The sequence below is a fragment of the Thunnus maccoyii genome, chromosome 20, assembly GCF_910596095.1.
Source record: "Thunnus maccoyii chromosome 20, fThuMac1.1, whole genome shotgun sequence".
Lineage (NCBI taxonomy): Eukaryota > Metazoa > Chordata > Actinopteri > Scombriformes > Scombridae > Thunnus > Thunnus maccoyii.
In genome coordinates, this window is record NC_056552.1 from 2,237,111 (window position 1) to 2,264,542 (window position 27,432).

The 27,432-nt window shown below is 39.2% G+C and overlaps 1 protein-coding gene across 9 annotated transcripts in view; it reads right to left on the minus strand.

Moving 5' to 3' along the window:
* stxbp4 (syntaxin binding protein 4) overlaps window positions 1–27,432 on the minus strand; it is a 56,698-nt gene that overhangs the window by 16,359 nt on the left and 12,907 nt on the right. For 6 of the 9 annotated variants that reach the window (XM_042396932.1, XM_042396933.1, XM_042396935.1 and 3 more), the window contains exons 2-16: window positions 23,920–23,993; window positions 23,614–23,709; window positions 23,451–23,520; window positions 22,405–22,479; window positions 15,433–15,518; window positions 14,643–14,796; window positions 13,355–13,487; window positions 11,635–11,741; window positions 10,665–10,890; window positions 10,078–10,159; window positions 8,816–8,895; window positions 6,930–7,026; window positions 5,720–5,844; window positions 2,568–2,657; window positions 1,733–1,798 (exon numbers count right to left, since the gene is read on the minus strand). In XM_042396932.1, coding sequence (XP_042252866.1) covers window positions 1,733–1,798; window positions 2,568–2,657; window positions 5,720–5,844; window positions 6,930–7,026; window positions 8,816–8,895; window positions 10,078–10,159; window positions 10,665–10,890; window positions 11,635–11,741; window positions 13,355–13,487; window positions 14,643–14,796; window positions 15,433–15,518; window positions 22,405–22,479; window positions 23,451–23,520; window positions 23,614–23,709; window positions 23,920–23,993 — 1,561 coding nt within the window. Of the gene's footprint in view, window positions 1–1,732; window positions 1,799–2,567; window positions 2,658–5,719; window positions 5,845–6,929; window positions 7,027–8,815; window positions 8,896–10,077; window positions 10,160–10,664; window positions 10,891–11,634; window positions 11,742–13,354; window positions 13,488–14,642; window positions 14,797–15,432; window positions 15,519–22,404; window positions 22,480–23,450; window positions 23,521–23,613; window positions 23,710–23,919; window positions 23,994–24,317; window positions 24,875–25,272; window positions 25,400–26,523; window positions 27,422–27,432 lie in introns of those variants that run through there. The other 3 variants (XM_042396934.1, XM_042396931.1, XM_042396940.1) reach the window with 3 other exon arrangements.

Below are 27,432 nucleotides of genomic sequence, written 5' to 3' on the forward strand. Positions count from 1 at the left end.
ATATTTTGACAGACATGCGTCAGAGACATGCAGCAGTCTCGCGCCGTAGCCTTTCAGTTTGTGTTGATGTTCGGAGACAAGATGGCGGAGCGCAAATATGACCTGGAGTATTTAAAATGTGGATTTTCGTACATTGAGGATAAAAAGGGACAGAAACCCCAGCGTGTCTGACAGCGTCTTGCTCTTCAGACATCTCACCATGTAGCTCGCCGTACTGCGAAGGCCGAGAACCCCCACACAATAACCGGAGTGCTTATTTCACCTGTCGCCATGGACACGGTAAGACAGGTGCTGGATCAATCAGCGGCGGACCGCTGTGCCGCTGGATTCTATAAAAGTGGGTCGCGACTTAATGACCATGGGAAAATGTGGGTCCCAGAGTGAGACCAGTTGAGAACCCCTGACTTAGAGGATGAGTAGCAGTTTGTAATTCACTTCTCAGGAGGGGAAATGAGGCCAAACACTCGCGCTGGGCTAAGAAATACCAGCATGTCACAGTGGATGACTGGAATAAAGCCCTACTGACTGATGAATCCCAGTCTGAGAGAAGGGTGAATGTAAGGAGACGACCAGCAGAGACAACGATCCGGATACTGTTGTGAGGACACAGTAAGATGAAAACTAAAATAACTGAAGTACAAATGAAGCTTAAAGATTAATCGTTGCAGGAAGAGACAAACATTACAGCTCAAAACCAACATTTAAAAAACATTAGAAGAACTGAAACAAGAGTTACGCTTCAGTCTTATTTGAAACTATTTAACGTCTTCTTCTGAAAGTATTTTATAGTATCAGTTCCTTTCCTGCTTTAACATTTATTTTTGCGTTCAGTGTTGCAGCTACATATATATCCTGTCACATTAGTTCAACCTGTGGTGGACGAGCTCCGTCTGCAGTAAACAGATCTGCAAGGCAAAGGTCACATGACCCAGAAAGCCAACACTGATAGGTTACCAACTGTAAACCTGCATGTAGTAGCGTCACTACTAACGAGGAAAAGGAGGAAAAATGTTACTTCAAAATAAAAGTGTAGCACCTGAAATTCACTACATTTAGTCTTTTAGCGCAGTGAAACATGGTGGTGGGAATATTAAAGTCTGTGGGGGGTTTGTCTACTCTGGAGTTGGACTCCTGCAGTGAGCTGACTCCACCCTGACGGAGGAGGAGGAGCAGCGCTCCGTTCTTCATGGACATGCTGGATCCTCTGGAGTGGAGAAGGATTCATACTGCAGCAGGATAACGATCCCAAACACACCTCAAAGCTCCGCAACAACTACTGGAAGACCAGAGAAGACCAAGAAGTCCTGACTGTCCTCCACAGTCACATGACCTCAACCCCACTGAACATTAATGGAGACACCTGAAGACTGAGAAGCCTTCTGTGACATCACAAGAAGCTGTTTGGAACAATGTCTGTGTCCCAAATCACTCTCTATTCACTACATAGTGCACTACATTGACACACAGTGTATACACTGTATAGTTCCCTAAAAAATCCACTACTGTCTGCTAACAATCCCACAATGCAATGCTCCACATTTTAAAGATGTGAAAACTACGGTCACGTGACTCTGCTGCTCACTACTGAGTGAACTGTTCAGTGTCTATTACATAATGAGTAGTGAATGAGTGAAGAAGGGATTTGTATGACAATGAAACTGAACCTTGAACCCTGATACATACATATATATATATATAATATATGAATATACAGTATATTGGTGCGACTGACCTGTTTGACCTTGCTGAGCTCGTCCTCCATCTGAAGGTGAACTCTCTGAGACTCGACCAGCTGCTCCTGAAGACGAGAAACAAACAGAAGATCAACAGATGAAGCTTTAGTCCAGACTGAAATATCTCAACTACTATCGGACGGATCGCGATGATATTAACACACATTCATGTCGTCCAGACGATGAATCCTGATCACATTTATGATTCCCTGACGTTTGATCTCCTGCTACAATCAGATGAATCTTTTTATTTGTCATTTATGAACAAATACCTGCAACACTCCTGACTTTCCCATCAGCCTCGGCTGCTTAGTGCTGATTCAAATATGTTTTCTACGTCTGATCATGTTCATGAATCAAAAACAACTAACAATGTCGGAAAATTTGATTTGATTTGTTGTCAAATATTATTTATTTATTTATTGGTATTAACATTTATGTGATCTGTCCAGTTATATTGTCCCTGACTTATGATTTGACCATTGAACTGTGATGTACCAAGCAGCAACCTCCGGGGCTGTAAAATGAAGCCAAAAACTGCAGTTCCTTGAACGGCCACTTGAGGCTCTAAAAGCGAGTCAATCCACATAGACCCCCATGTTAAAATGTCCAACTTTACAGCAGAAATGTGTAATGTGTAAAAAAAATGTGTCTGCTCTGGTTTATGAATAAAGTTGTAAAAAATGTTAATGTTCAAATGTTAGCATGCTAACACGCTTCACAGAGCTGCTAACACGGCTGCAGCTTCTTAGTTTATTGTTTTTTGATTGAAATTCAGTTTGTGTTCCTGTAATAAAATAAAAAGTGACGTCAGAGTCTGGATGTGATTTTTACCTGCAGCCTCTTGATCTCCCTCAGAGCCTCGATGTGCTCCTTCCTCAACCTCTCCATCTCCTCCAGGTCCTCCGAGTCTGACAGCGACGGCTGCACACACATGCACACACACGCACACACACGCGCACACACGCACACACACGCACACACACACACACACGCACACACACACACGCACACACACACACGCACACGCACACACACACACGCACACAAACACACACACACACACACACACACACGCATGCACACACACACATACACACACACACGAATTAGATAAACACTCAATAACTTACACCGCGCTCATGATCTTAAAAAAAGAACCATTAACAGTCAAACTGTTGCTTCACTTCTAAGTCGTTTGGATAAAAGCAACAAAATGTAAATGTGAATTTAGTCCAATTAAATCAGTCATTTAATTGTTTATTGTTTAGTACAGTACAGTTGCCCAGGGAGACACAATGCAACAGATGTAATGTACATAAAGCATCTCGCTGCAGATTTTCTTTCATTAAAATACTCTGATAATAATGTAAACAAATCAATTAGAGCCTCCATCCATCAGCTCATGAAAACTCCCTTTAAAAAGCTCTGATATCACCCCGTCATACAGACTACAATGAAGGATAAAACTTTGGTTTTGATTTATAATTAATTCATCCAAAACTGACAAACGTATCATCGACTTCAGGCGCAAACAACGACTGAAAAAACACCCACAATCATCAATAACAACCGCGTTTCACCCACATCTGCAACACAATCAAACAGGACGTCAACACAGACGTCATCCAAAGAAACTCAGCAAAGACTTTTCTCTTTACGTCACGTCATCCAGAACACAACAGATCACACAAACTCACACAAGAAGACTGTCGACAAGTCGTCTAAAATCATCTCTACCCTCTTTCACCGACACAATCCTGATGCCAAAACCGTAAAAGAGCTCATAAAATCATCTCAGACCCCGTTCACACGTCCAAACCTGTCACATCAAGTGGATATCTGACACATTTACAGTCTTTATTACATCAAATTCCCTCTTTGTGTTTCCTCGGACAGTGTTTCCCTGTTGAGCTGCAGGTGGAAGTATAGTAACAAAAAGAGGGACTTTGGCACTAAAAAGACTGTAACGTTGAAAGATATCTACTTGATTTGACTCATTTGGACGCTGAAGCTTCATATTAGCTTCAGATAAACTTTCCACCACACACACACACACACACACACACACACACACACACACACACACACACAGGACAGTTTTTCTAGTGTGTCTCTATTGTGTTTACTGTCCACAGCAGCTTTGTGTTAATCCATCTCTCAACATTTCTCTGACTTCTCTGTTATGTCTGCGTCTCTCAGCTCCGAGCAAAAAGCTCCGTAAAACAGCTAAAACAGTTTTTTATCAAACAAACAGGAGGACGTTTGAGTGCATTTGTTGGCGACTATTTTCATTGGCAGATGAATCGACATTTGGTGCTCTAGTGAGTATTTCTGGCAGCGGGACGGTGTGTGTGTGTGTGTGTGTGTGTGTGTGTGTGGGATTGAGTCAAAATAAACTACAGTGTGTGTTTTTAATAGTTTTTGGACAGTGGAGCTCAGAGAGAGAAGATATATCAGTAACGATACTTGTTAATAGATCATGTGGGATCGTTCCTGCTTCTTCCAGGTTTTTTATGTTTTCAGCTTCGTGTTCAGATGTTTCTGCTGCTCGTCGCCTCTCCGGCTCACATTGATTATCGCTGTGTGACACTGAAGAAAATCTTTACACCCCGCTGATAGGACGGTTCACACACCCGCCCCCCCACCGAGAGCGCCAACAGATCGATGTCGGACCGTCCGCGTCGATACGACTCTGAGCCGCGCGGCGCAGCGGCATACCAGCACATCACACCAGCTGATCACCAAACCAGACGCTGACAGAGATCTGATGAGTCTCCTCCTACTTATAGAGTCCTGAGTCTGATTTATGTCAAAAGCAAGAAGCTAATTTAATTTCAGCAGATTCAAGCGACCACAAACACAAACACACACATTATTCTCAGTTTGAAAAGTAAAGTCAAGTTTTTTTTCCCAGTAAAATAAAACTATTATCTCTAAAGTTGAAATGTTTTCTACTGGTTTCTCCTTGACATCCCAGTAGAGCTGATTGTGGAGCATCATGGCTGCTCAAAACAAATCAAAAACAACTTCAAATCCACATCAGATATGACATCATACGTCACAAAAACATTTAAATACATTATGTTTGATGCAACTTTGTCAAAAAAAAAGCCCGAAAAGAAGTAAGAAGTAAAGTTTCAGGTACAAACAACACTGGTATGTCCATTAGTGACCAGTTTAACTGACGTTTGGCCTGTGGGATGGTTTGATGGTTTTTAATACTCTGAAGGCAGCAGCTGAAAGTGATGATTCAGGAGTCGACATGAATCCTCCAAGACTCGTGTTGTCGTCGGTTCAGCTGCTTCACTGATAAAAGCCAACAGTCTGATACTGTTCTGCCAAGTTAGACTGTTCTGGAGAGTTCAGCTTTGTTTTTAACAGTCAGGTATTTAAAAACAGGACACAATGTTTTTAACGTAGGAACATTTTCTATGAGGGACTGATGTGCAACAGAAAGAGTCTTTGTTGTGTTATTCTCAGAACAACGTCTTTACCCTTTGAACCATCAGATATTAGTTTAGTGTTTAGTACAAGCAGCAACTAACACGTCTCATTATGCAGACTGGCTTCATTTAGAGAGTTATATTATTACAGTTTATTATATTGTTTGTTTTTATCACTAAGAGATACATGTAAGATCATTTTAATGCTGTAGTTTATTGATGTGAAGCCCATTTTAGATGCTTTAGGTTGATTAATAGTAATATTACTGCATCATATTATGTAAGTGTATCAAATGTTGTGACTATTAGAGGCAAATAAATGTAGTAAAGTACAAAGTAGCATCAAATGGAAATACTCAAGAACCTTAAATTCATACTTAAGTACAGTAATTAAGTAAATGTAAATTAAGTAAACAATTCAGAGTCAGAAAACAAGTGGTTTGAGTTGTTTTTAACTGATAAACCACCAGCAGGATGTTGTTGCTCCGCTGAGTTTTCAGGACCTGGTTCTGGGGGGTTTTATGTGGTGCGTTTTCCTACCTGCGGGTTGACGGGCGACTCCAGTAAACTGGACAAGTCATCAGATGTGAAGCGTGAACCCGGCTGGGTGACGGCCAACTCCTCCAGCTGAGGTTTGAACAGCTCTCTGGTCAGGTTCTCGAAGTCTGTCAACACAAACATACATCACTCTCTATTTACCTGCTTTTAGTGCCGTTCTAAATATGTAACATAAAATCATCTGAGCGCGTTCACAGTCGGCAACAGTTCAGTTGCTTCGGGCTGTTTTCAGATCGAATGCGACACCATTTTTGACACCAACCGTTCTCTGGTTGTCTGTGATGATTAGAAGCTGCTGGTTAGAAATGCAGTTTAAAGCTTTGTGGACACATGCAGATAAAAAAAGGTAAATTAAGGATTAAATTAACTGGAACAACATGTCTGAAGTACATTCAAGGATATTTTTCAGGAGATATTTTCAGTGCTGAAGTATTTATATCCTCTACATAGAAGTAGAAATACTGAAATATGGTCAAAGTGCTGCATTCAAATGTCACTTATGTAAAAGTACATACATTATATAACTTGAAATAGATCACAACATGTTCTCTACTGACAAGCTGATAATAGTTGTTGCTGTAAACAGTAAAACAAGTTATGAAAATGTATTAAAAAGTCAATGAAATAAATAAAAAAATACGAGATAAAATAGATAAAAAAAACAAAAACAAATCAAATTGATCGGTAGGAAAAAATAATTGATAAAAATAAAATAAATAACGTCCGTAAATCATTCTAATCAAAAGCCAGGATGAAGAGGTTGATTTTAAGTTTATCTTTAAAGATGAAGCTGTGTGTGAAAGTGATGTCGGTGGTCGAGTTGCATTGTGGGTAATGTAGGACGCAGGTTTTGACGAGGAAGAAGAACGAGTGGAATAAAAAGATCTCTGATTCTGTTTCATTGATTTTCATCCTGTTTTAAAAAAAACTTTCCATTCAGAGTCGGACGATGTTTCAGCAGCTCAAAGCTGAATCTGTGAAGGACTTTTAATAAATAAGTGAATGTTAAAGCCTTAATTAATGCCTTAATGCAATACTAGACAGGAGAAAGGAGCAAATCCAGGAGGTCTGGGGGGAAAACAATGTTACAGGAATGAAATGATAAATCTACGGAGGGTAAACTGGAGGAATGAAGGATTTAAGAACATTTAAACTGAAGTTAGAGGAAACAGAGAAAGTCTGCAGGTCTTACCTGTGAAGGCCACCGTCCCCGCAGGATCAGCTCGTAGTCGGGACTTCAGCGCCTGCCGCTGAGCCTCTGTGGGCTTCAGACCGAGCAGATCCAGAGCCTGAACACACAAAAAAACACACACACACACACACACACACACACAGATCAATACTCACAGCGGTGACGCCCCTCAAACAGCCACAGACACACTGTCACTGTCCAATAAATAGAAAAGCCCTACTCCCAGCTAATGTTTCATCCATGATCGACAACATTCAGCACTGTTGGATTAAAACATCATACTGGAGCCTCACGGTTCATTATTGTCCTTAGAAACAGCAGCTGAGAACATGTTCTTCTCCTGAACCTCTCTGACTTTTCTCTTCTGCTTCAATAAACTCTCTTAACATCACAAACTCGTTGGAAATCTCTGCTTTCAGGCTGATAAATGTCAGATTTTCTTACATCACTTGTGCACCCGACTTAAGAGTGAATCTGTTTGTACGAGCGCTTCTTACATCTCAACTCAGAAACCACTAAAGTTTGAGACAAACCTGAAAACGAGCTGAAACCTTCAGACTGGACTGACCGCACTTCAAAGATTATTTAGTCGCCATTTTTTCAGTCTTTGACAGTCAGGAAGGAGCATCAAGCTTCCGACTGAGTACAACACACTGAACAACAGGAGTTCTGGAGGCAGACGACTCCGCAAATCCCGTTAGAACATCAATTATCATGTTTTCTTGCACCGAAACAAAACACAAACAACAACCAACCAGCTCTACTGTTTTTATACAGAGAAAATGACACTGAAAAGGCAAAAAATGAAGAAAAGTAGCTGAAAGTTTGGTTGAGATCCTGATGGAGAGACGTGAGTAACTGGAGGTCTTCAATCAATCAATCAATCAATCAATCAATCAATCAATCAGATGTTATTTACACGTCTCGTACAGGTTAGTGAGATTAAAGAGCTTCACAGACAATATGCACATCAGAAATAATGATTAAAATGTAATAAAATAAAATTACATAAAAGTTTTATAACAGTAAAATAATTAAAAAGATTTAATTAAAAGAAAGTAAATATATTTAATCAATAAAATAAATGTTATAAGGAATAAAGACATTCATCCATCATCCTGGAAACAAAACTAAAGGTGCCCTTACTCACTTGTTCTCCAGCTTTTGATCAAATCTCACAGTCCTCATCATCAAGAGTCTTCATGAAAACTGAGCAAACTCAACCTGCTGAGGACCATGCCACAGAATCGAAAGCTCCAGAGTAAGTGAGTACGTGGCTTTTGTAATGTGGTTGTTTTATTACTGTAGTTGTTAACGAGGTACTTTATTATTTATCAAATTCAAATTCAAATAAGCTTTATTGACAAAGCAGTACAGAAAATTATAAACATTGACAGATTATTAATAATTTTACAGTAACATGTAAATATAAACAATAATATTAAATACAATATAATAAAAGGCATTTTTTACAGATGTAATCACACAGAAACATTTACTACAGAGCTTATTCCTCTCAGATTATGACAAGACTTATTACTGCACATTATTATTTATCTCTGACGAGGGCTGCAGCTCATGATCTGTGATCATTGATCTGTTCATTACATATATTATATTATTGATTGATTGTTTAGGTGAGAAAACATCAGAAAATAGTGAAAAACATTGTTACAAGTCACCAGACTTCAAGGTGACGTCGGATGTCTCGTTTTGTTTGACCAAAAGTCGAAACTCAAAAATATTCACAAGAAACAATTTAAACTTCAATAATCAAGTTGTTGTCATCAACTTTCATCTGAGCCAGATAAAAGCTAACCTGGGAGAGAGGCAGGACTTCGACTCTTTATTTATACGACAAATAAACCTGAATTACAAACTCTCACCTGCTCCAGACGCTCCAGTTTGAGGCGACAGCTGGTGCTGAGGGAGCATTTCCTCTGAGGAGGCTGACTGCCGGCGGGCTCTGAGACGCACACACAGAGGTTTGAATGAACAGATTTTAACCACATTTGAGTTCATCAATACACAAAATACTCAAAAAGATGCCTTGAAGTTTTTCACACACATGTAGCAATGCAACACCAGACCTGAGAGGACTCCTCCGGTAATTTAATGCCATGTATGTTCTTCATTTCCGAAGTTGAACCAGTCAGTAATAATTGTATTGTTTTGCTTTATTTCTGAGGGTTTATTTCAGTGTGTTTGATTGTCTGAACACTAATCTTATTTGCCTTGTTGAACTGAATGAAATCATAACTAATGTTAATGTTGTAAAAGATGAAAATTATGGCAAAAACTACTTTATGTGGGTCTGGAGCTCCGTCAGGCTCCTCATCATCAGTTCAAATGCTGGTGGAACAACCTTCCTCATCCTTAATCAAATCCATTAATCCCAAATCAATCCCATTGAAAATTAATTGCTTAACAAATATTCCACCAAACTGGTTTCCTGATATTTTACAGCTGAAGTGGATGTTGCAGGCCCCCCCCCCCCCCCTCGCTCTGAACAGCTACGTCCTCGCCACCCTCCATCTGTTAAAGGCGTGACGTCAGATGACAAACGTGATAATGTATATATGGAGAAAGATGATGATGATGCTTCACGGCTCTTCCACCAATCGAAGGCTAGACCTCCCGCCAACTGCACGCCATCTGTCCCTCGCTCTCCCTCCATCAACCCCCCCCCCCCATGTCACGGAGGCCTATGATGGGTCAATAGTCCAACTGAAATCAGATCATCTCTTCTTTCAGTCAACAATAACATCAGTGTGTTTTTATCTGTTATTAAAATGAAAAAACATGTTCAGCAGCTGGACGGGCGTGTCGGTGTCTGCGTTTGATTGACAGCAGCTACATAAGCAGCTATAATAATAATAATAATAATGATAAAGCAGATAAGAACTGCTGGAAATAAAAGTGTGAATGGCTTTTTTTAAAAAGACAGTTTTGTCCTTTTAGGGCCACCGTAGAGAGGACAGTTTAAAGAGAAACAATAAAATACAGATAAAGATTCTTCTCATCCACAGTTCAATTTTAATTTTGACAAACTGTGAAAAGAGGCTTGTGATAGTGATAATTTCCACATTGAGGTATAATAAATCTATAAAAGTATAGATATATACGTAGATATAATGTAGACACATACCAGGGTTTGCATCAGTGATGCTGTCGGTCTCTGGTGGGGAGGAAACACGTGTCGGCTCTGTTCTGGCTGGAGACACTCGCACCTGCAAACATTCACACAACATATTAATAACGGTTTGATAAGAGTGTGTTCATGTGTGTGTGTGTTCTGTTTTTAATGATATATGTGTGGGAATGTTTGTGTATCCGGTATTGTATTCTATCCTTAAGTGCTATATAAATAAACATTATTATTATTATTATTATTATTATTATTATTATTATCATAAGAATTCTGAGGAATACATTTCCTTAAGAGGCTGTTAATGTATCTGGATACTGAACTGTTTTTTACTATGAGCTTGAAAATGTTTTGTCTTCTAGAAGCTTAAAAGCTCAAAATGATCACAAAACAAAACATAACTTGTGTCTCATTTTACTACATCCATCTCATAAATGCAGTTGTAAATGATCTTTAACTAAGATATAAAGAAAGTGGTGCAATATATTTGTAAATAAAAATGATTTAACTCAGGTTGAAGCTTAGTGCTAGTTGTTATAACCCACTCTAAATGTCTTGTGGTTGAATTCCTGTTCTGAGGCTCAGACCTGGCTGACGTTGACCGCTGGCAGTGTCTCACTGGCCGGGTTTCGGCTGGAGGTGATCTTGGTTACCACGGCCGGCTGTGGAGGCATGGCGCCCAGCGCCGGGGGCCTCGTCTGGGGTCCGCCTCCACCAGCGGACCCCTGGAGCGAGATGGGGCTGTGAGGCCCGCTGCTGGAGCTGGAGGATGACCTCCGCCTGATGAAGGCAATTTCCACTGTGGGGTCCGGTCTGCAACACACAGGACGTGTAGCGTTGATGTTTTAATGTGATGAATGTGCTGTAGTATTTTTAAACATACATTCATAATTTTCTGAAATATGTTTTTAGTATTACGACAAACAAGAATTTGTGTTTTTTGTTTCCCTTAAAGTCCCCTTCCACTCAAAAATATGTTGTATAATGTTTGAGCTTCACTGTGCAGAGTTTGTTTTCACATTCATCTGCTGAAAGTGAAAAGTTTCTCTGTGCTCATTTAAAGACCTACGAGCACGATTTGTGATATCACAACTAGTTTGGAGCCGATCCTGGTCCAATATTCAACTTACAGAAGTGTGATATGGAAAGATAGTAGATGGTAGATTTAATTTTAAGAATTTAAACAAGACAATTGAACTTTTTTAAATAGAAAAAACATATCAGATGGTTTTGATTTGATAAGTGAGTTTAATACTGGATTTAGATTAAATAAACTGCTTTCAATTATCAACCCTGGTTGATAATGGATTTACACTTTACTGCTTACAAGTGCTTGTTGGTAGTTGCTAGTTTTAAAATAACCAGCAGCTAATAACAAACTAGAAAATTACTTCACAAACAATCTTAATCAATGATTTACAAATAGTTATTGTAATGTTTATTCTAGTGGCATCCTATTTTGTAGCCAAACTATTTTATTTAACTATTACTCTCTTGTTTACTTGTTGTGGAATATGTTGTCTTTTGAATAATTTATGGTGTCAGGTTTGCCCGGACCTGAGTTTGGTGCGCGTCAGGATGCTCCTGGCCTCCTCGTACGTCACTCCGATCAGGGACTCTTTGTTGATGGACACCAGCTGGTCCCCGACCTGCAGCCTGCCGTCCTGAAACAGCACAAATACACAGAAACATTAACATCCTGGTGTTCAACGGACTTTTGGGTACAACAAATTCAGTTTCTCATACATGACATTTTGTGGACATTGTGGCTTCATTAATTAAAAGTGAAATACTTGCATTTTGTACAAATCAACGGTGTGAGTTTGGATTTTTGGTTCTAAACATGATGATTTACAGACAAAAAGCTGAGATTGTTCTGTAGAGGCTTTTCTGCTCAGGCTTTAAGAACTTCACTTCTTAGAAACAAAATAAATAATTACTAACATTGTTGAGTTTCAACATAAATCAGGGTGTCGTCTGCATAGCAGCAGAGGTCAGTTTTGTGATTGTGCCTTAGTGGAAGCGTGTAAACAGAAACAATAGGGGACCCAACATGGAGCCTTGGGGAACACCACAAGTCAGAGGTGACTGATAGAGACCAGTCTATTGTCCGTGTCTAGTGTCCCTGAAGCAAAGCCATCATTCACGGCAAACTGAAACTAATTTGACATCATCAGCTGTGTCTAGTGTAGCGCTGGGATGAAGCAGAATTATCCTTCAGTCTTGTAGTTTGGTTTTTCCCAACTGGCAGGTTCATTTATGAGCGAATCACAAACATGTGTCTTAACTTAGCCAGAAACATTTACTTTGAAGTGTAGCAAATTCCCACCCACTGGTATCACATCCCATGACTGAAATGTTGAGTTCAATTAGTAATTCTGGCCTTTCAGTTCATATCAATAATAATAAAAAAGTGTATATTTACTCACCTGTGCAATCTAATCCAATCCAATGCCATAAATTCTACTTTTTACGAAATTTATACATTTTCAGTTTTTGTTGACATTATCAGAAAGTTCCCCCAGGGGTGGACAAAATATAAGGAACACTTTTAAATATAATGCACTGCAGTACACCACCACGACCTCAATAATAAACATAAAGTAGAATTATCACCTTTCTTTCTTTCTTTCTTTCATGTGTCTTAACTTAGCCAGAAACATTTACTTTGAAGTGTAGCAAATTCCCACCCACTGGTATCACATCCCATGACTGAAATGTTGAGTTCAATTAGTAATTCTGGCCTTTCAGTTCATATCTATAAAAAAAATCAACAGAAATTGCAAGGGTATAATCACCCAGCAAGCACATCTAATTCAATCCAATACAACAATACAGCTCTGCCATAAACTCTACTTTTACAAAATTTATACATTTTCAGTTTTTGTTAACATTGTCAGAATGTTCACCCAGGGGTGGACAAAATATAAGGAACACCTCAATAATAAACATAAAGTGGAATTATCACCTTTCTGGCAATGTCAACAAAAACTGAAAATGTATAAGTTTCATAAAAGTATAATTTATGGCAGAGCTGTTGTGTTGGATTGCTGTCTGTATGGAACATAGATTTATCAGTAACAGACTTTGTTGTTGCAGTGCTTTTCATTTTGTTTATTTTTGATTTAATTTAATAAAATGGTAAATAAGAGGCAGCAGTGGTTAATTTAGAAAACTCCTGGGGAACTTTTTGTGTTTCTGGAACGAGGTTATGATGTTTTCATCACAAAAATACAATAACCACGATATTTTTATACATGTGATGCTCTCCGCTGACCTTCTGGCAGTCTCCTCCAGGCACTATTTCCTGAATGAACACCATTGGTCCTTCGGCACGGTTAGCTCCACCCTTGATGACGAGCCCCAGGCCTGTTCCCTTGGCAACGCATATCAACTGAATGACACTGTCACTGCAGAAAGGGACACACACAGAGAGAGAGAGAGAGGCAGGATGACACTAAGCATGATTAAAACCAGAAAGCCACGCTGCTGTTCACATTCAATCCCTCCGTGACAGTCTCTAACCCTCCTCCTCCTCCTCCTCCTCTTCCTCTCTCTGTCTCTCTCTCCGGTCTTCCCACACTCCTCCATGAAATTGCTGAAGATGCTTTTCACTATTTTTAGTCATTGCTGGTTTTCCTGTGCTGCAGAATTACAATTTAACAGTTTATATAAAAACCTTCCAAAAAGACTAAAAACACCTTCGGAAGGAAGCTTTTTATTACGTTTCTGTATCTGCTGAATGAACTGTATGTAAATAACGTTACACTGCATGTACATTAAAAGGATCACAAGAGGTCATCACTGTACATTCTGAGCAGTTTAAGATCCTTTTTTATGTTTTTGGAGGTATGCAAAAAATGGGGGAGGAGTCGGGGAAACTGTATACCCACATTGTGCAGGATGAAAGTTTACCTGGCTCTTTTAGGCCAATGTGAACCTTTATAAGCACAGTTTGCAAATATACTGATGTAATTCTTTGTTCTGCAGTTTCCTTGTCTGAGCTGCAACAATTTGGTTCCCCTGAAAGGATGATTGAGGTTTGCTTTGTCTGCATTTTTAGCCGTTTTCTGGATGCTACTCATCAATTTTTTTGGTGCCACATCATTAATTTCAGGACAGATGTGTTTAAATTAAAACACAAATTGCAAACAGTAAATGTTAAAGCAGTAAACAAACATACATGTAAGTAAATTGAATCATAAGAAGATAAAAATATGCAATTCATTTTATGATTCCATTTTAATAGTTATAACTTTTGTTGTTTTCAATAGATTCTTCTTATAGTTTTACTTTGAGTTTAATTAAATGTAAAGTCAATTTTATCTTTTTTACACATAATTTTACACAATTTTACACATAAATATTTTAATTTATCAGTTTACTAGTTTACAATAATCAAACATTACAAAGTCTATAATTTTTTAGTGGGACAGTCCTGGATTCATACTTGACGTCCAACTTTTTACACATAATCTGAGGATTTAAGGACCAACGAAGCTTCGCTTATATAGGAAAATGTTTCTATAAAGGTTGACATCAGCAGCCGTATGATTCGCTCCTACCTGAAGGCGTGCGTGGGTGTGTGCACGGTGTAGGGGGGGTTGGCAGCGTATGGGGGGTTGTGGGTGTAGGCGGTGACCCCCTCTTTAGGACTGAGGAGCTGGGGGCTTTCAGATCTGGAAGAGGAGGAGGAGGAGGCGGTGTCTGTCAGCTTCCCTGAACAGAGACAAGAGAAGAAGAAAAACCAGAGAGGTGAGCAGGAAGAGGTGGGAGAAGAAGAGGGAAGAAGAAAGAGGAAGAGCGAAATAGAAAGAGAGTGGGAGGGAGGAGGTGGAGAACGGGGGATGACGGGACAAAGGATGTGAGGAGAAAAAGGAGAACATGGTTCAATCAGATCACTTCTATAATATTAGAAATCATAAAGATTGATTACTGGCATAAAACTCAAATCTGATGGAGAGACGGAGGAAGATACGAGAAATAAACGGTGTAAAAACTTTGTGTTTTTGTGCTCCGGAGGACTAAGTTTTAAGTTTTAGGACACTTTTTGAAAGTGAAAATGAGGTTTTGGAAGGTTAGGACATTTTCAAAAAACAAGGAACTTATAGAAGGTCAGTTTATTTTTAGAAAAAGAGGACGTTTCTGGGAAATAAAGAAGTACAATTTTGGTAAGTCAGAACATTTTTTGGAAAGTTAGGACATGTTTGGATACAGAAGTCATTTTGATCTTTGTTTTTTTGAGGGGGGTTAAGGTCAGATTCAGGTTTCGGTTGAGGGGTTTGTGGCTTGTGAATGTATGATGCCAACAAGTGTCCTCACAAGTGTAGATGTACAGGAGTGTGTGTGTTTTACCTGTGGAGACTTGAGTCGGAGAGATTCGACCTGAAGCTGTGACGTTATTGGAGCTGTACTTTTCCATCAGTTCAGCAAACTCCCTCCTGAAACACACAAACAAACAAACAAACACAGTATTCAAATCCTTTAGTAAAACTTCTAGTACCATGACGTACGAAATACTACATTACTAGTCCTGCATTTCAAACGTAGAATCAGTTTTTAGCAATAAAATGTGTTTTTTGTGTTAAGAGCTTGACATGTTTAACTTGTAATGTTTTAATTTTGAAGTTAAGAGCACGTCTGACTGTGAAATTAAACTGTTTGGAAGCTAAAACTATGACATCAAGTGTAATTTACACAGCACTTTTCATAAACTTCTTATATACCAAATAAACTGAAATGTGCAGAATGAATTAGCATCGCAGGTTTAATGCAGAATAAAAAGGATCTTTCTGCTATTCAGAGGGAAACATTGAACTTTTTCTCCACAACAATTATCTGATGGTTGAAGATATTGATCACTTTTAAGAATCATACATCAAAGACTCTGGAAATTTGTCTTGAAATAGTAGAAAACACATATATGATATCAAAGTTGAATATCTCAGTAAGCATCCACAAAAATCTGGTTCAAAAATGAGCTTATTTTGCTGTTTTAGACCATTTCTGAAGACTGTGTAGGCGTGGCAGGTTGACACCTGCTACTGGGAGCTAGCTAACTACAGTAGCTAATGGGTTTCTATGGTGCGGAGCTGCACTTCTAACTCACTGAGCCTCTCCTCCAACACGGTAAATAAAGTACATTTATTACATGTACCATTATCACTAAAGGAGGCAGAGGAACAGCTAAACATAAGACACACACAGCGAGAGAGAGCAGGAGAGCGAGAGAGAGAAGCCATCGCTAGCTGCTAAGCTAAAGTAGCTAGCAGATCTGAATAGTTTGTAAACAACTGTGTGACTTATGAGAAAGTCACTAAAAGGAGAGAGCTAAAAGTGCTCGAGCAGAACTAGTGTACGTTTAAATGTACAGCGGGTAATTAACCGCAGTAATGAAGAATATAACGATACCAATGACTCCAAAACTCTGGCAACCAGAAATGAGACAATATGCAGCACATCATGTCGTTTATGATGGTGGTTTTATTGTGTAATTTTCATTCACTAGCGAGAACCACACCATCAACAAAATGATGATTTATTGAGGAAAACAATTGATGTGCATAGTTCTTCTGGTTGCTGGCTGCATTGTGGGGAAGCTTAAAGGGAATCCGCTGTAGCACCCCGGCAACAGCGGACCCCCTCAGGGCCCTACGAAGGAGAGGAAGGAGCAGGAAGGAGCAGGAAGAGAGAAATAGGGGAGCGGAAGAAGAGGAGAGGGTTAGGTGGTATTTATAGGATGGCTGGAAGTAGCGTAGTTGAGGTGTGGTCCTTAATAGCTTCGATAATAAATATCCAAGCATAACAAGGCCCAATTCAAACCCAATATCAGGAAAGTTAACATAAACTTATATGACAATATTTCAAACTTGGATTGAAACTAATTTCTAATACTTTTTTAGATGCTTACTATTATGCACATAAGACCCTAAATTGCATATTTAAAAGGCTGTTGTGGATTTGGGTTTCCAGCAGCTTTACATTCAAAATCAGATACATAGAATATTGTATTTATTTGCATCTCTCTGTCTTTCATTCATCACCTGATCTGAAAGCATCACCTGTGAGACTAAACTCCTCTTCACTATCAGTTCTTTTCTTTCGTACATTTCATTTCAGTGGATTCTGCCTGCAGGACTGGTGTGGTCGTGTTGTACAGTGTTGATATGGTTGGTTTGACACGAGCAGGCGGATCCGTGAGTGTTTGTCTCCCTCACATGGACGCAGAGTAAACCTGAGGTCACTGCTCGCTCAGATCAGCCGTCTGATCTGGATTTGATTGAATCAGCTGTTAATACCTTTTAAACAGGATCTGTTCTGTCACTGAGAAGACAAACAACCGGAGATCAGAGGTCACAGACACTCATCACCTGTCTGATCTTTGCACTCTTGTGCTTTTATTGCAAATATTAATATTACCTGCTGGAATTAAACATTATTTTTATGTGTTTGTATGTTTCTGGTTTTACAGTTTATCTCAAAACCACATTCAGCTTGAACCATCCATAAAGGTCAACATGTAGGCCTATTTGGGAACAAATATGATGACAGAAAAACATAAAAAACATTTGATTTGTTTACATTTTAGTCCTGTGAATCAGCTGTTAGCAGTAACATGGATATACAGACAACTATCACTGGATTAATTTAATTTCTCTGGTTTCTAAGTGGATTTATGGAGGTTTTAATGATGATGGACATCAGAGATAATAATATCCTCAGGAAGTGTAATTCACACTGAATGATATCGACATGTGTTTCATGTCTGTGTGTTAAAGGACGAGTTCACAGTTTCTCTAATCTGTGTTCAAACAACAGTCAGGAGCCCAAATGAACATTTAAACATGTTTTTCTTGCTGTAATCAATAATTCATGTATTTAAAAGTTTATCTGAAGCTAATATGAAGCTTCAGCGTCCAAATCAAGTAGATATCTTTCAACGTTACAGTCTTTTTAGTGCCAAAGTTCCTCTTTTTGTTACTATACTTCCACCTGCAGCTCAACAGGGAAACACTGTCCGAGGAAACACAAAGAGACTGTAAATGTGTCAGATATCCACTTGATATGACTAACTCAGACTGCTGAAGCTGAATAGAAGCTTCACACAGACTTTAAATGACTGTGTGGACACACTGTGGGTTTTGGCCTCCATCACTTCCATTGAAAGCACATTTGAAGGATCTTTTAATATCCAGTATGAACAGGAGGAATGATTACATTACTGTTACTATGGAAACCTGACCCGTCCTTTAAGATGTGACTCTGACAAAAGATATTTGACTCTTCTTCACTCCGCTTTAAGCTTTTGTCCTGCTGAATGTCCGTGTCTATTACAGACCGGATCCTGTCATTTCCTCCGGATTAAATAATGCCGTCCAGAACCAGGAGTTTAATCATTTAATTCCTCACCTCCTCCTGTGATGTTCATCCTGTCTGAACGGAGCTTTTAATCAGACTCAGCTTTTCTCTCGTCACATACAAACTGAGTCTGAGGTTCTTCTGAGGAGATTGTTAACAAAAAGGTACATTTTGTCTTAATTATCATTTTTGCTTTTGAAGGAGTGTTTTGTCATTTCTTTGTTGATTAAATTATTTTACAGGTCCTTTAATTTTATAATAATGTCCAGGAAATTGTAATAATTTGTACCAAATTGCACCCTTTCTGTAAAATGTCCTGAAAATTAACCGTCAAATACTCTGAAAATTAGTATAAAATTAAAGGACCTTCAAAATAAAATGTTACCAGAATTAACACATAAATCACTCTCTGTTTTTAAACCGTTTCTCCCTGAATTAACCTTTGACAATTCACCAAACTCTCCGACTTTTCATGTCTGGACAACAGCTTAAAAATGACATAATCTTCCCTAAAAATTCCAGTCTCGATCCAATCCGTCGAGCTGACCTCAGCGGGCCCACAAAACTCCATCAATAAGCTTTAGAACCCGGTATTCTGTTTTTATCCGTCCGAACCTGTGAGGACACACAGGTTGAATGTGAGCTGAGAGTCAAATCCCTGCTGCATGATTGCATCACGGTGTCCTCGCCGTGACCCGCCGCCGCGCCGCTCGGAGGCAGCTGCAGATAATCATCATAATTTGTTTTAAGTGTGAAACGAATCGCTGTAACAATCGAGGTCGAGATATGAGGTGAAATATCTGACGTGTCGGCACAAAGCGGCTTTCATACACACACACACGTACAAACACGCACACACACACACACACAGCTGGTTTCGTAATAATAAGGATGAAAATGAAAGGACTCCTCTCTCTGCCAGAGGTGGGACGACCTTTCTGCTGCAGTCACAACAACACAGTCACTTCCTATCAAACATGTTAAGCTGCAAACTTAAATCACCTTCTGTTCCTCGCTGTGTCCGCCTCAGCCGCCATGAAATCACATTTATGTAATTTGCACTAATTGCACTAACTAACTACAACTAATTTGCAACACCGAACACATTTATTCCCCTGAATATGAGATGATATTCTTCTCTGGAAATTACCTTTGGAAAAAGCAAAGAGAATCAGATGAATGGAGAGGGCTGGTGTTGCATTATGGGTTGTTTTTAGCGTCATTGTTGCTAGGATAAAAGTCTGTTTATGTTGTGTCAGTCTGACACAACACCTGAGTCACTCCCTGAGCCAATAAATAAGTGATAATTGAGTTTTCTTGTCTGTATGTTGGCTGGTTTACAACATAAGACAGACATGTGTGTATGAACGGACAGAATATACGACTCTGAGCATCAGTGATGTCATAAAAATACTGGAAAGAGTTCATATTAATGGATTATGTCCCTTCTGTTATTATTATTATTCTTCGATTTGAGGGGTAATCAAGCTCTCAGTTTTCAACTACAGTTCCCATAATGCTTTGGGGGAACAGTGACAGTTTTTAGCCCTGTTTTTTCTTTATTTGTCACCTGATATGTGTTTACATTTTGTCAGATATTCTCCATTAAATGTCTGCTGAATCAGCTGTTAGCAGCATTACTGTGATACTGAAGAAAACTTCAAAATGTGATGATTCTCAGGCAACTTCTGCAGCCTCTCTGGTTTTTCTCTGGTTTCTAAGCAGATTTATGGAGGTTTATTTTCGCAATGCACATCAGAGATAATGATATCCCCTGCAAGTGTAAGTCTTTTTACTGAGTTTTGATTTTGTTACATCATGCAAAGATATTTCCAGTAGAGCCCCAGAATATAAACACAGAGCAGGAAATGTGCAGAATATGAGTCGTTTAACACAAGAGATTGCTTCCTGTTTTGACCTGCGACTTAACAATTCAAAAACAACTCATTTTGTCGTTTAATTTGGAGGACATGTTGACGTAAAACCTAACCCCGAAGCCATGACTTTAAAGGTGCAGTGTGTAGAATTTAGTGGCGTCTAGCAGAACGGACTTGGTAGAAATAAAATATCCATACGTATGTTTTAATTTGTGTATAATCATTAAATGAGCCCTTTATATCTACAGAGGGGGCCAGTCCTCTTCCACTGAGCCCACCATGTTGCACCGCCATGTTTCTACAGTAGCCCAGAACGGACAAACCAAACGTTGGCTCTAGAGAGTTATATGGCCACCAAAGGTTCTCCTACATGTTTGTAATGGTGGGGGGGGGGGGGGATATTCAATTGGTTGCAATCTGCAAACTCACCACAGGATGCCAGTAAATCCTACACACTGGTCCTTTAAATCTGCCCAGTGACAAAACAAAACCTGCCACCTGGAAACAGAGCCTGCTGTTTGTTTTTGCTGATCTCTCTCTCTCTCTCTCTCTCTCTCTCTCTGTCTGTCTTTGCATCTGTGATCAGCCCGGCTGTTCTCCAGAGGACACACCCTGTGGACAGACAGCACAGTGTCCTGATTGTGTCAGGGTGTGTTTGTCTGGACGCGGCAGGCTGACGTGGAAAAAAGCAGCAGAGGACAGCAGAGTGCCAGGTTCGCTTTACCTCCTGCTGCTGCTGCTGCTGCTGCTGCACCGCAGGACGCTGCTTCCTGTCAGAAACACACATTCACCTCAAACAGCACTGAAAACACTGACGCCGGTCCTTTCAATGGGCGATCAAAGCCCCGAGGTAATGAGCTCTCTCTCTCTCTGTCTCTCTGTGGTGAATCTTCACACCGGGGACACAATCAGATTCACTGCAGAGCGTCTTTATGAAGAACATCTTCTTAAAGAGTTCATGAACTCAGACTTTTCTTCCTCTGACACCTGATGATTCTCATAGAAACACTTTTGTATGAAACTTTCTAAGAAGCTTAAAGGTTCACAAGTTCAGTCAGATGAAAACAAAACATCAGAGTCTGTTTTTACCAGAAAGTCAACAAACTTGTTTTGGGCATAAACTTACTGTTTACTGGATATAGTTGGCAATGTAACACCTGTGGGCTTTTTTTCTTTTTGTTTGTTTGTTTGTTTGTTTTAATTAAATTGTTTTTAGTATTATTTTTATTTTATATTTATTTTTTTATATTTTAATTTAATATTTTTAATGAAGTACTTGTGGGCTTATTATTTCTATTGTATGTTTTACAGTATTTCCTTTTCTCTTTCTTTTTTATTATTATTGTTATTTTTATAATTTGTTCATTTTTATTTACCTTATTTTTTATTACATTTACTTTTTCTTTTCTCTTTCTTTTTATTATCGTGATTAGTTCTTTTCTTTTATTTATTTATTATGTGGGTTGTGCAGGTGAACAGGTGTGATTGTTTCCTGTTTATTGTTGATCAAATGATGTGATTCTTTTGCTGTTTTTGGGAAATAAAGACATCTAAGCTAAAAGTTCCTTTTAATTGTTCTCTAATAACACCTGAATGTGTCTCAGGTGCCTCAGAAGGCAACTTGAATAAAAGTGAATAAAAGTGAAGTCCTGCTCACTTTCTCACTTAACTCTGATTTATTTATTTGCAACATTTTGGTCGACACGACCTTCATCAGGTAAATTACATCACAACAGTTTCACTTAGACGCTGGTTAAATTATCCAATCAGATCCAATTATCCAATCAATACTAACGTTGCTTTTGTGATCAACTTCCACCTGAGTGGAGCAGTTACCCAAACAACTTAATGTTCTTACTTTATTAGGACTAATTTTAGATTAATCAAACTCAAATCCCATCAGTCATCCTGACAACGAGGCGCGTCCTCAGTTAACACCAACAGGACACGCCAGCGCAAAGTCGACCAACACGGAAACAGTCACATGATCCCAAAACATCCAATAAAATCTATCTTATTATTTATTTTATGTGTTTGAAAAATGAAAAGATTTGGAACAAACTTGAGTCACTGTGATGTTTTATTTTCTTACCTGGATTCGTCGTCCCTGGCGACCAGCAGAGACATGTGATTGGAGAGCGAGGCCGTCCTCAGGATCTCCACCGCCCTATCAGGAAACAGAACAAGGACGTAACGTCATCAGCTGGTGTACAGGTGACCAACTCTGACAGATATTCATACACACATACAGAAACAAACTGAGTGAATGAGTGTAGAAACATAACAAATGCAGATTCTTCCATAACCTTTCATTGGGAAACACCCAAACAAATTATCACGACATGAACAAAATCATTTTTACTTCCCCAGTCTGGCAACACCTGACTACCGGGCTAAATATGGCTGCTACGCAATGATTGGACGATCTCTATTTGGGGGAGGGGTTTAGTAATTGGCCAGTTAACTGTAAAAAATGTGAAAAATGATAAAGTACACCTATTTAACATTTATAATCAGTATACTAACAGTTAATAAATGGTTTATAACACACTATAATGTAGTTATAAACAGATGTAAATGTTTATTAATGTATTGGTCAACAACTATAACAAGTTTACTGCTATATAAACAGATAATGATTGAAAATAAAGTAAAAGACAGTTCTAACAATATAAAATATGTCTTCATAGGAGAAGTTATAATTGTTGACAAATACTGAACATTAATAAACATTTTTAATTGCCTTATATCTGCTTGTAACTACATTATAGTGTGTTATAAACCATTTATTTACTGTTTATATACTGATTATAAAAGCTAAATTGAGGGACTTACAGTAAACTGTTACCACAAATTTATAAAATGACCCTTAAAGGATATGACTGGCGATTTTCTTTATTTCTCTTCTTGTCAACAAATCTCATGTTTGGATCCAAACCAACAATGAACTGATCTACTAACAAGTATTGTGTGTGTATCTAAAGTCTGATATATCTTATTCCTCCGTTGTTGTCCAGATACACAGCTGCACTGGGTGACATGTTCCTTTGGTCATTTCAGTTTGTGTCGCCAGACATATTCTTTAAAATATCTTTGTTTGAGCAAACACACACGAGACACAGCACACGTCAAACTCACCTCTCATTGGTCACCCCCATCAGACTGATGTTATTGACATCCAAAATCAGGTCACCTGACTTAAGCCGACCTGGAACAGAGAGTGACAATCAGTCAGACAGACAGACAGACAGGAGATGGAGGATAATAATAACAAAATACCAAAAAAAACCAAACTACCTACCGTCCACAGCAGCCAACCCACCGGCTATCACCCGCTTGATGTAGATGCCAAACTCCTCTCCTGTCAGCTCTCGGTAGCCTCCGATTATTTTCACACCTACACACATAAAACTCAGGTTAGTCAGGAAACTTGTGCAGAAGCTGAAAAAACAAAGCCTTTCAACTCACAGGTAAAAAACAACTTATTCTTCTGACGCCGCTATCCATGAAATACAAGTGCAGTTCAAAAAGTGAAACTACATTCACGATGATGATTCAGAGGTCAGAGAGGTCAAAGGGGGGGTAATGGGGGGGAGAAGACGCTCACCGAGTCCCTTCTTGCAGTCGCAGAAGTCCAGCCTCTGGACAGCTCGGTTGATGCCGTGCGGGCCCATGATCGTCCTGGCAACAAGCAAAAACACAACAGATTCAAAAACATATCAACATCCTGCCTCATGCAAAGCTTCTCTCTCTCTCTCTCTCTCTCTCTCTCTGGTGCACAAAATAATCAAATCATCACAGGATTTTGTCATTGTCTCCCCCTCCCTCCCTCTCTCCCTCCCTCTCTCCCTTCCGCTCTCTTCTGCCCCACACAGCAACATCCAAACCAATAAAATCTGTCGCCTCTTAAACGGCACAGCGGTTGAACCGAGCCATGACCTGGATGTTACCAGGAAGCTCCGACAGACACAAACAGTGATTAAAAACTATCAAAAGGAACATTACAAAGCAATTATTAAATCCTCGATGTGACCCCTGCGTGTTCAGTCTCAGATTAAAGCTGAAGGAGATTCCTCAGCAGACGTGGTTAACATCATCCTGCTGTCTGCTGGTTTAGTCCCGAGGCTCGGCTCGGCTCAGCGTCAGAGCAGAGTGTGTTTCAAATGCTGATGTATGTGTTTTGTCGAAAGGTTTGTGTAGAGACAGCATCTACTGTCGAGGTCACACTGAAGGGACTAAACCCAACACTGATATTATCGCCGTATAAAAAAGTTGATGAGCGGACGTGTTAGCAAACATTATGCAGACACAGAGCACACCCGATGAACGTGAGGCCAATATTTACTCTCCTTTTAGCTCTGGTTTGCTCTCTGCCAACTCCTGAGAAAAATATCTGTCTCTTCAGCTGCTAAATGTTCCACTTTCTTCAGCAGCTAACTGTGTCTGTCTGCTGTTTTGCTGCGGGGCAGGTAGAGTTCAGTCGGTTTATCAGAGCTTCTTTGATAGAAACAGCCGCCTGCTGCTGCTGGAAGCAAAACTAATGAGAGCGCTAACACTGTGTCTGCACCATGTTAGAGCCCCAACAATCAGTCAATTAATTCATTCATCAGAAAATTAATCAAACCTGTGATGTCTTTTTAGTTTTTAAGGAGTAAAAGTCTGATCTGATATTTACTAATTCAAATATACAGTATTTAGGTGCAGAACAGCTCTGCTTGCATTAAAGGTAAAGTAAAGTAAGCTGTGGTAGTTTTTAATATTTACACATGAGAGGAGTGTCAGTGTTGATCAGTTGCAGCAGGAAGCTTTGGGAACGATTTTGCTTTTCATCTCCAGCAATAAGAAAATACTAAAGTTTAAACTGAGTAAAACTTCAGTTCAGTAGCGTCCAAAAGTTGTTTTGTCATAAAGCTGAACAAGACATATTTCAGAAATCATTTTGGAAAGACATTATTTTTACCAGGCAGCTGTTTGATGAGATGCACTCCAAAATCTGACTGGTACAGCATTGAGCCGGCTGGACCTAACTGCCATTTCGACACCGCTCACTAAAATGGTAAATGGACTGTACTTGTATAGTGCCTTTCTAGTCTTCCAACCACTCAAAGTGCTTTTACACTACGAATCACATTCACCCATTCACACACATTCATATGCTGAATGGGTACAGGGGCTACCATGCAAGGTCCCAACCTGCCCATCAGAGGAAACTAACCATTCACACACATTCATACACTGATGGCACAGCCATCAGGAGCAATTTGGGGTTAAGTGTCTTGCCCAAGGACACATCGGCATATGGACTGGAGGAGCCAGGAATTGAACTGCCGATCTTCCGATTAGTGGACGACCCGCTCTACCTCCTGAGCCACAGCTTGAAACAACGGCTCCCTCGTAGGAAACAATACTGACTAATTAACAAATGTTTTTCTTAGCTTGTCTTGGCTGAATTCAAATAGAAACTGGTCTCTTCCAACACTTTAAAGCTGTGAAAAGACACAATTTTAAAAAAAAGTTCACCACAGCATCTCCACTGCCTGCTGCTGCTGCTTCATCAGCTCATAGAGATTCAACAACATATCTACCACCTCTACATAGCGACTTGTGTCTCCAACCATCAGATAAATGTACTGCAAGGGAGATAAAAATGTGATACTTCCCTCTGAAATGTAGCTCAAGAAAATGTCACTTAATCTGTCTTAAACTTAAAAGTCCAGCACACAGGGAGGTGAATAAAGAACCGTTTGAGTGCTGTGGCATCATCTCAATATCCTTCTTTGTTTTGAAGTAGAGCGAGCTGTGAGTTAGCGCTGCTGTCAGGAAATCAGGCCACATATACAGTACTGTATGTTATGTAAGGGATAATGTACAGCGAAGTGGATGAATATAGATTTCAAGGTGAAGAAGAGGTCACTCTGATCTGCCTGAAGAGGCTTATTTCAAAATAATAACATTATCCATCTTAACAAACAGCCACTGAACATATATGATATGAATGTACATCATTCGAGACAAACTGTTGATTGAAAATGTGAAGCCAACACATTCAACACACTGAGGCCCCAGCATTACTTTCCAACACAGATGGATGTCATCAGTAGCTGGATTTACATACAAATTTAGCACGAATTTTAACTGAATTTCGTGAGTATAACTCCTGTTGTGTGAATATTATGAGATTAACAGTTGGTGGCACTAATTCTCCACTTACAGCTGTTGTTTTAAGCTCTTCATGTACGTCACCATTTATTCACTAAGTGTTTACATTTGCTTTTTATCCACACAACTACTTTAACACTTCAGACAAGCGTAAAAACATTTTTTTACAGAGCCCCCCAGCAGTGTGTGCTCTTTCACAATACTTTTGCGTTCCAATGCAACATCATCATTTCGTCTTAGGTGCCCTCGTGTGAAGTTAAACATATAAGCTGTCGACAGGTGTCCCATTTCAGATAAACTTGTATGGTTAGAATAACTAACATAAAATGTCACCCTGCATTTTGTTAATTTTTTGTAATGATATAGTTAGCTACACAAAGTAGGCTAACGTTAATACTAGCTAACGTTAACGACTGTTCACTATAGCTGCAGTGGATAAGATGAAAACAGCAGCGGTTGATAGCAAATTTTCTGGTTAAGATATAAAAACTTAACAAATAAAGTTATATATATTGGTCTATATACAGGTTGCAGGTAACAAGAAGAGTCTGATTCCTTTTGGCTCTAATCATAGCATAACATTTGTGTTGTCACTCTGGTGAGATAGTGTTAAAGATCTTATTTTAAATTAAAGTGTTTTTGCAGCACTGCTACATAATTTATGGATTGTCTTACATGCCAGCAGTATCAGTTAGTAAGCTGCATATACACGTTAGTTCTGTGATTTTTTTCCCTCAACGAACGCTTGTTTCTGTGTTTCACTATGTGCACAAGCAGGAATGAGCTTTGGTATTAGCCACTGTTAATTAGAACTTTGTATTTTACAGTAAAAACATAATGCTACAGCAGTAACAATGTTAGCAGTGGTTCTTAAGTGGCTCTGATCCGTGTAAATGTCATACAATCTTGATGCATTTTTGCTAACATATGCTTCAAATTATGTGACGTTTGCCATGCATAT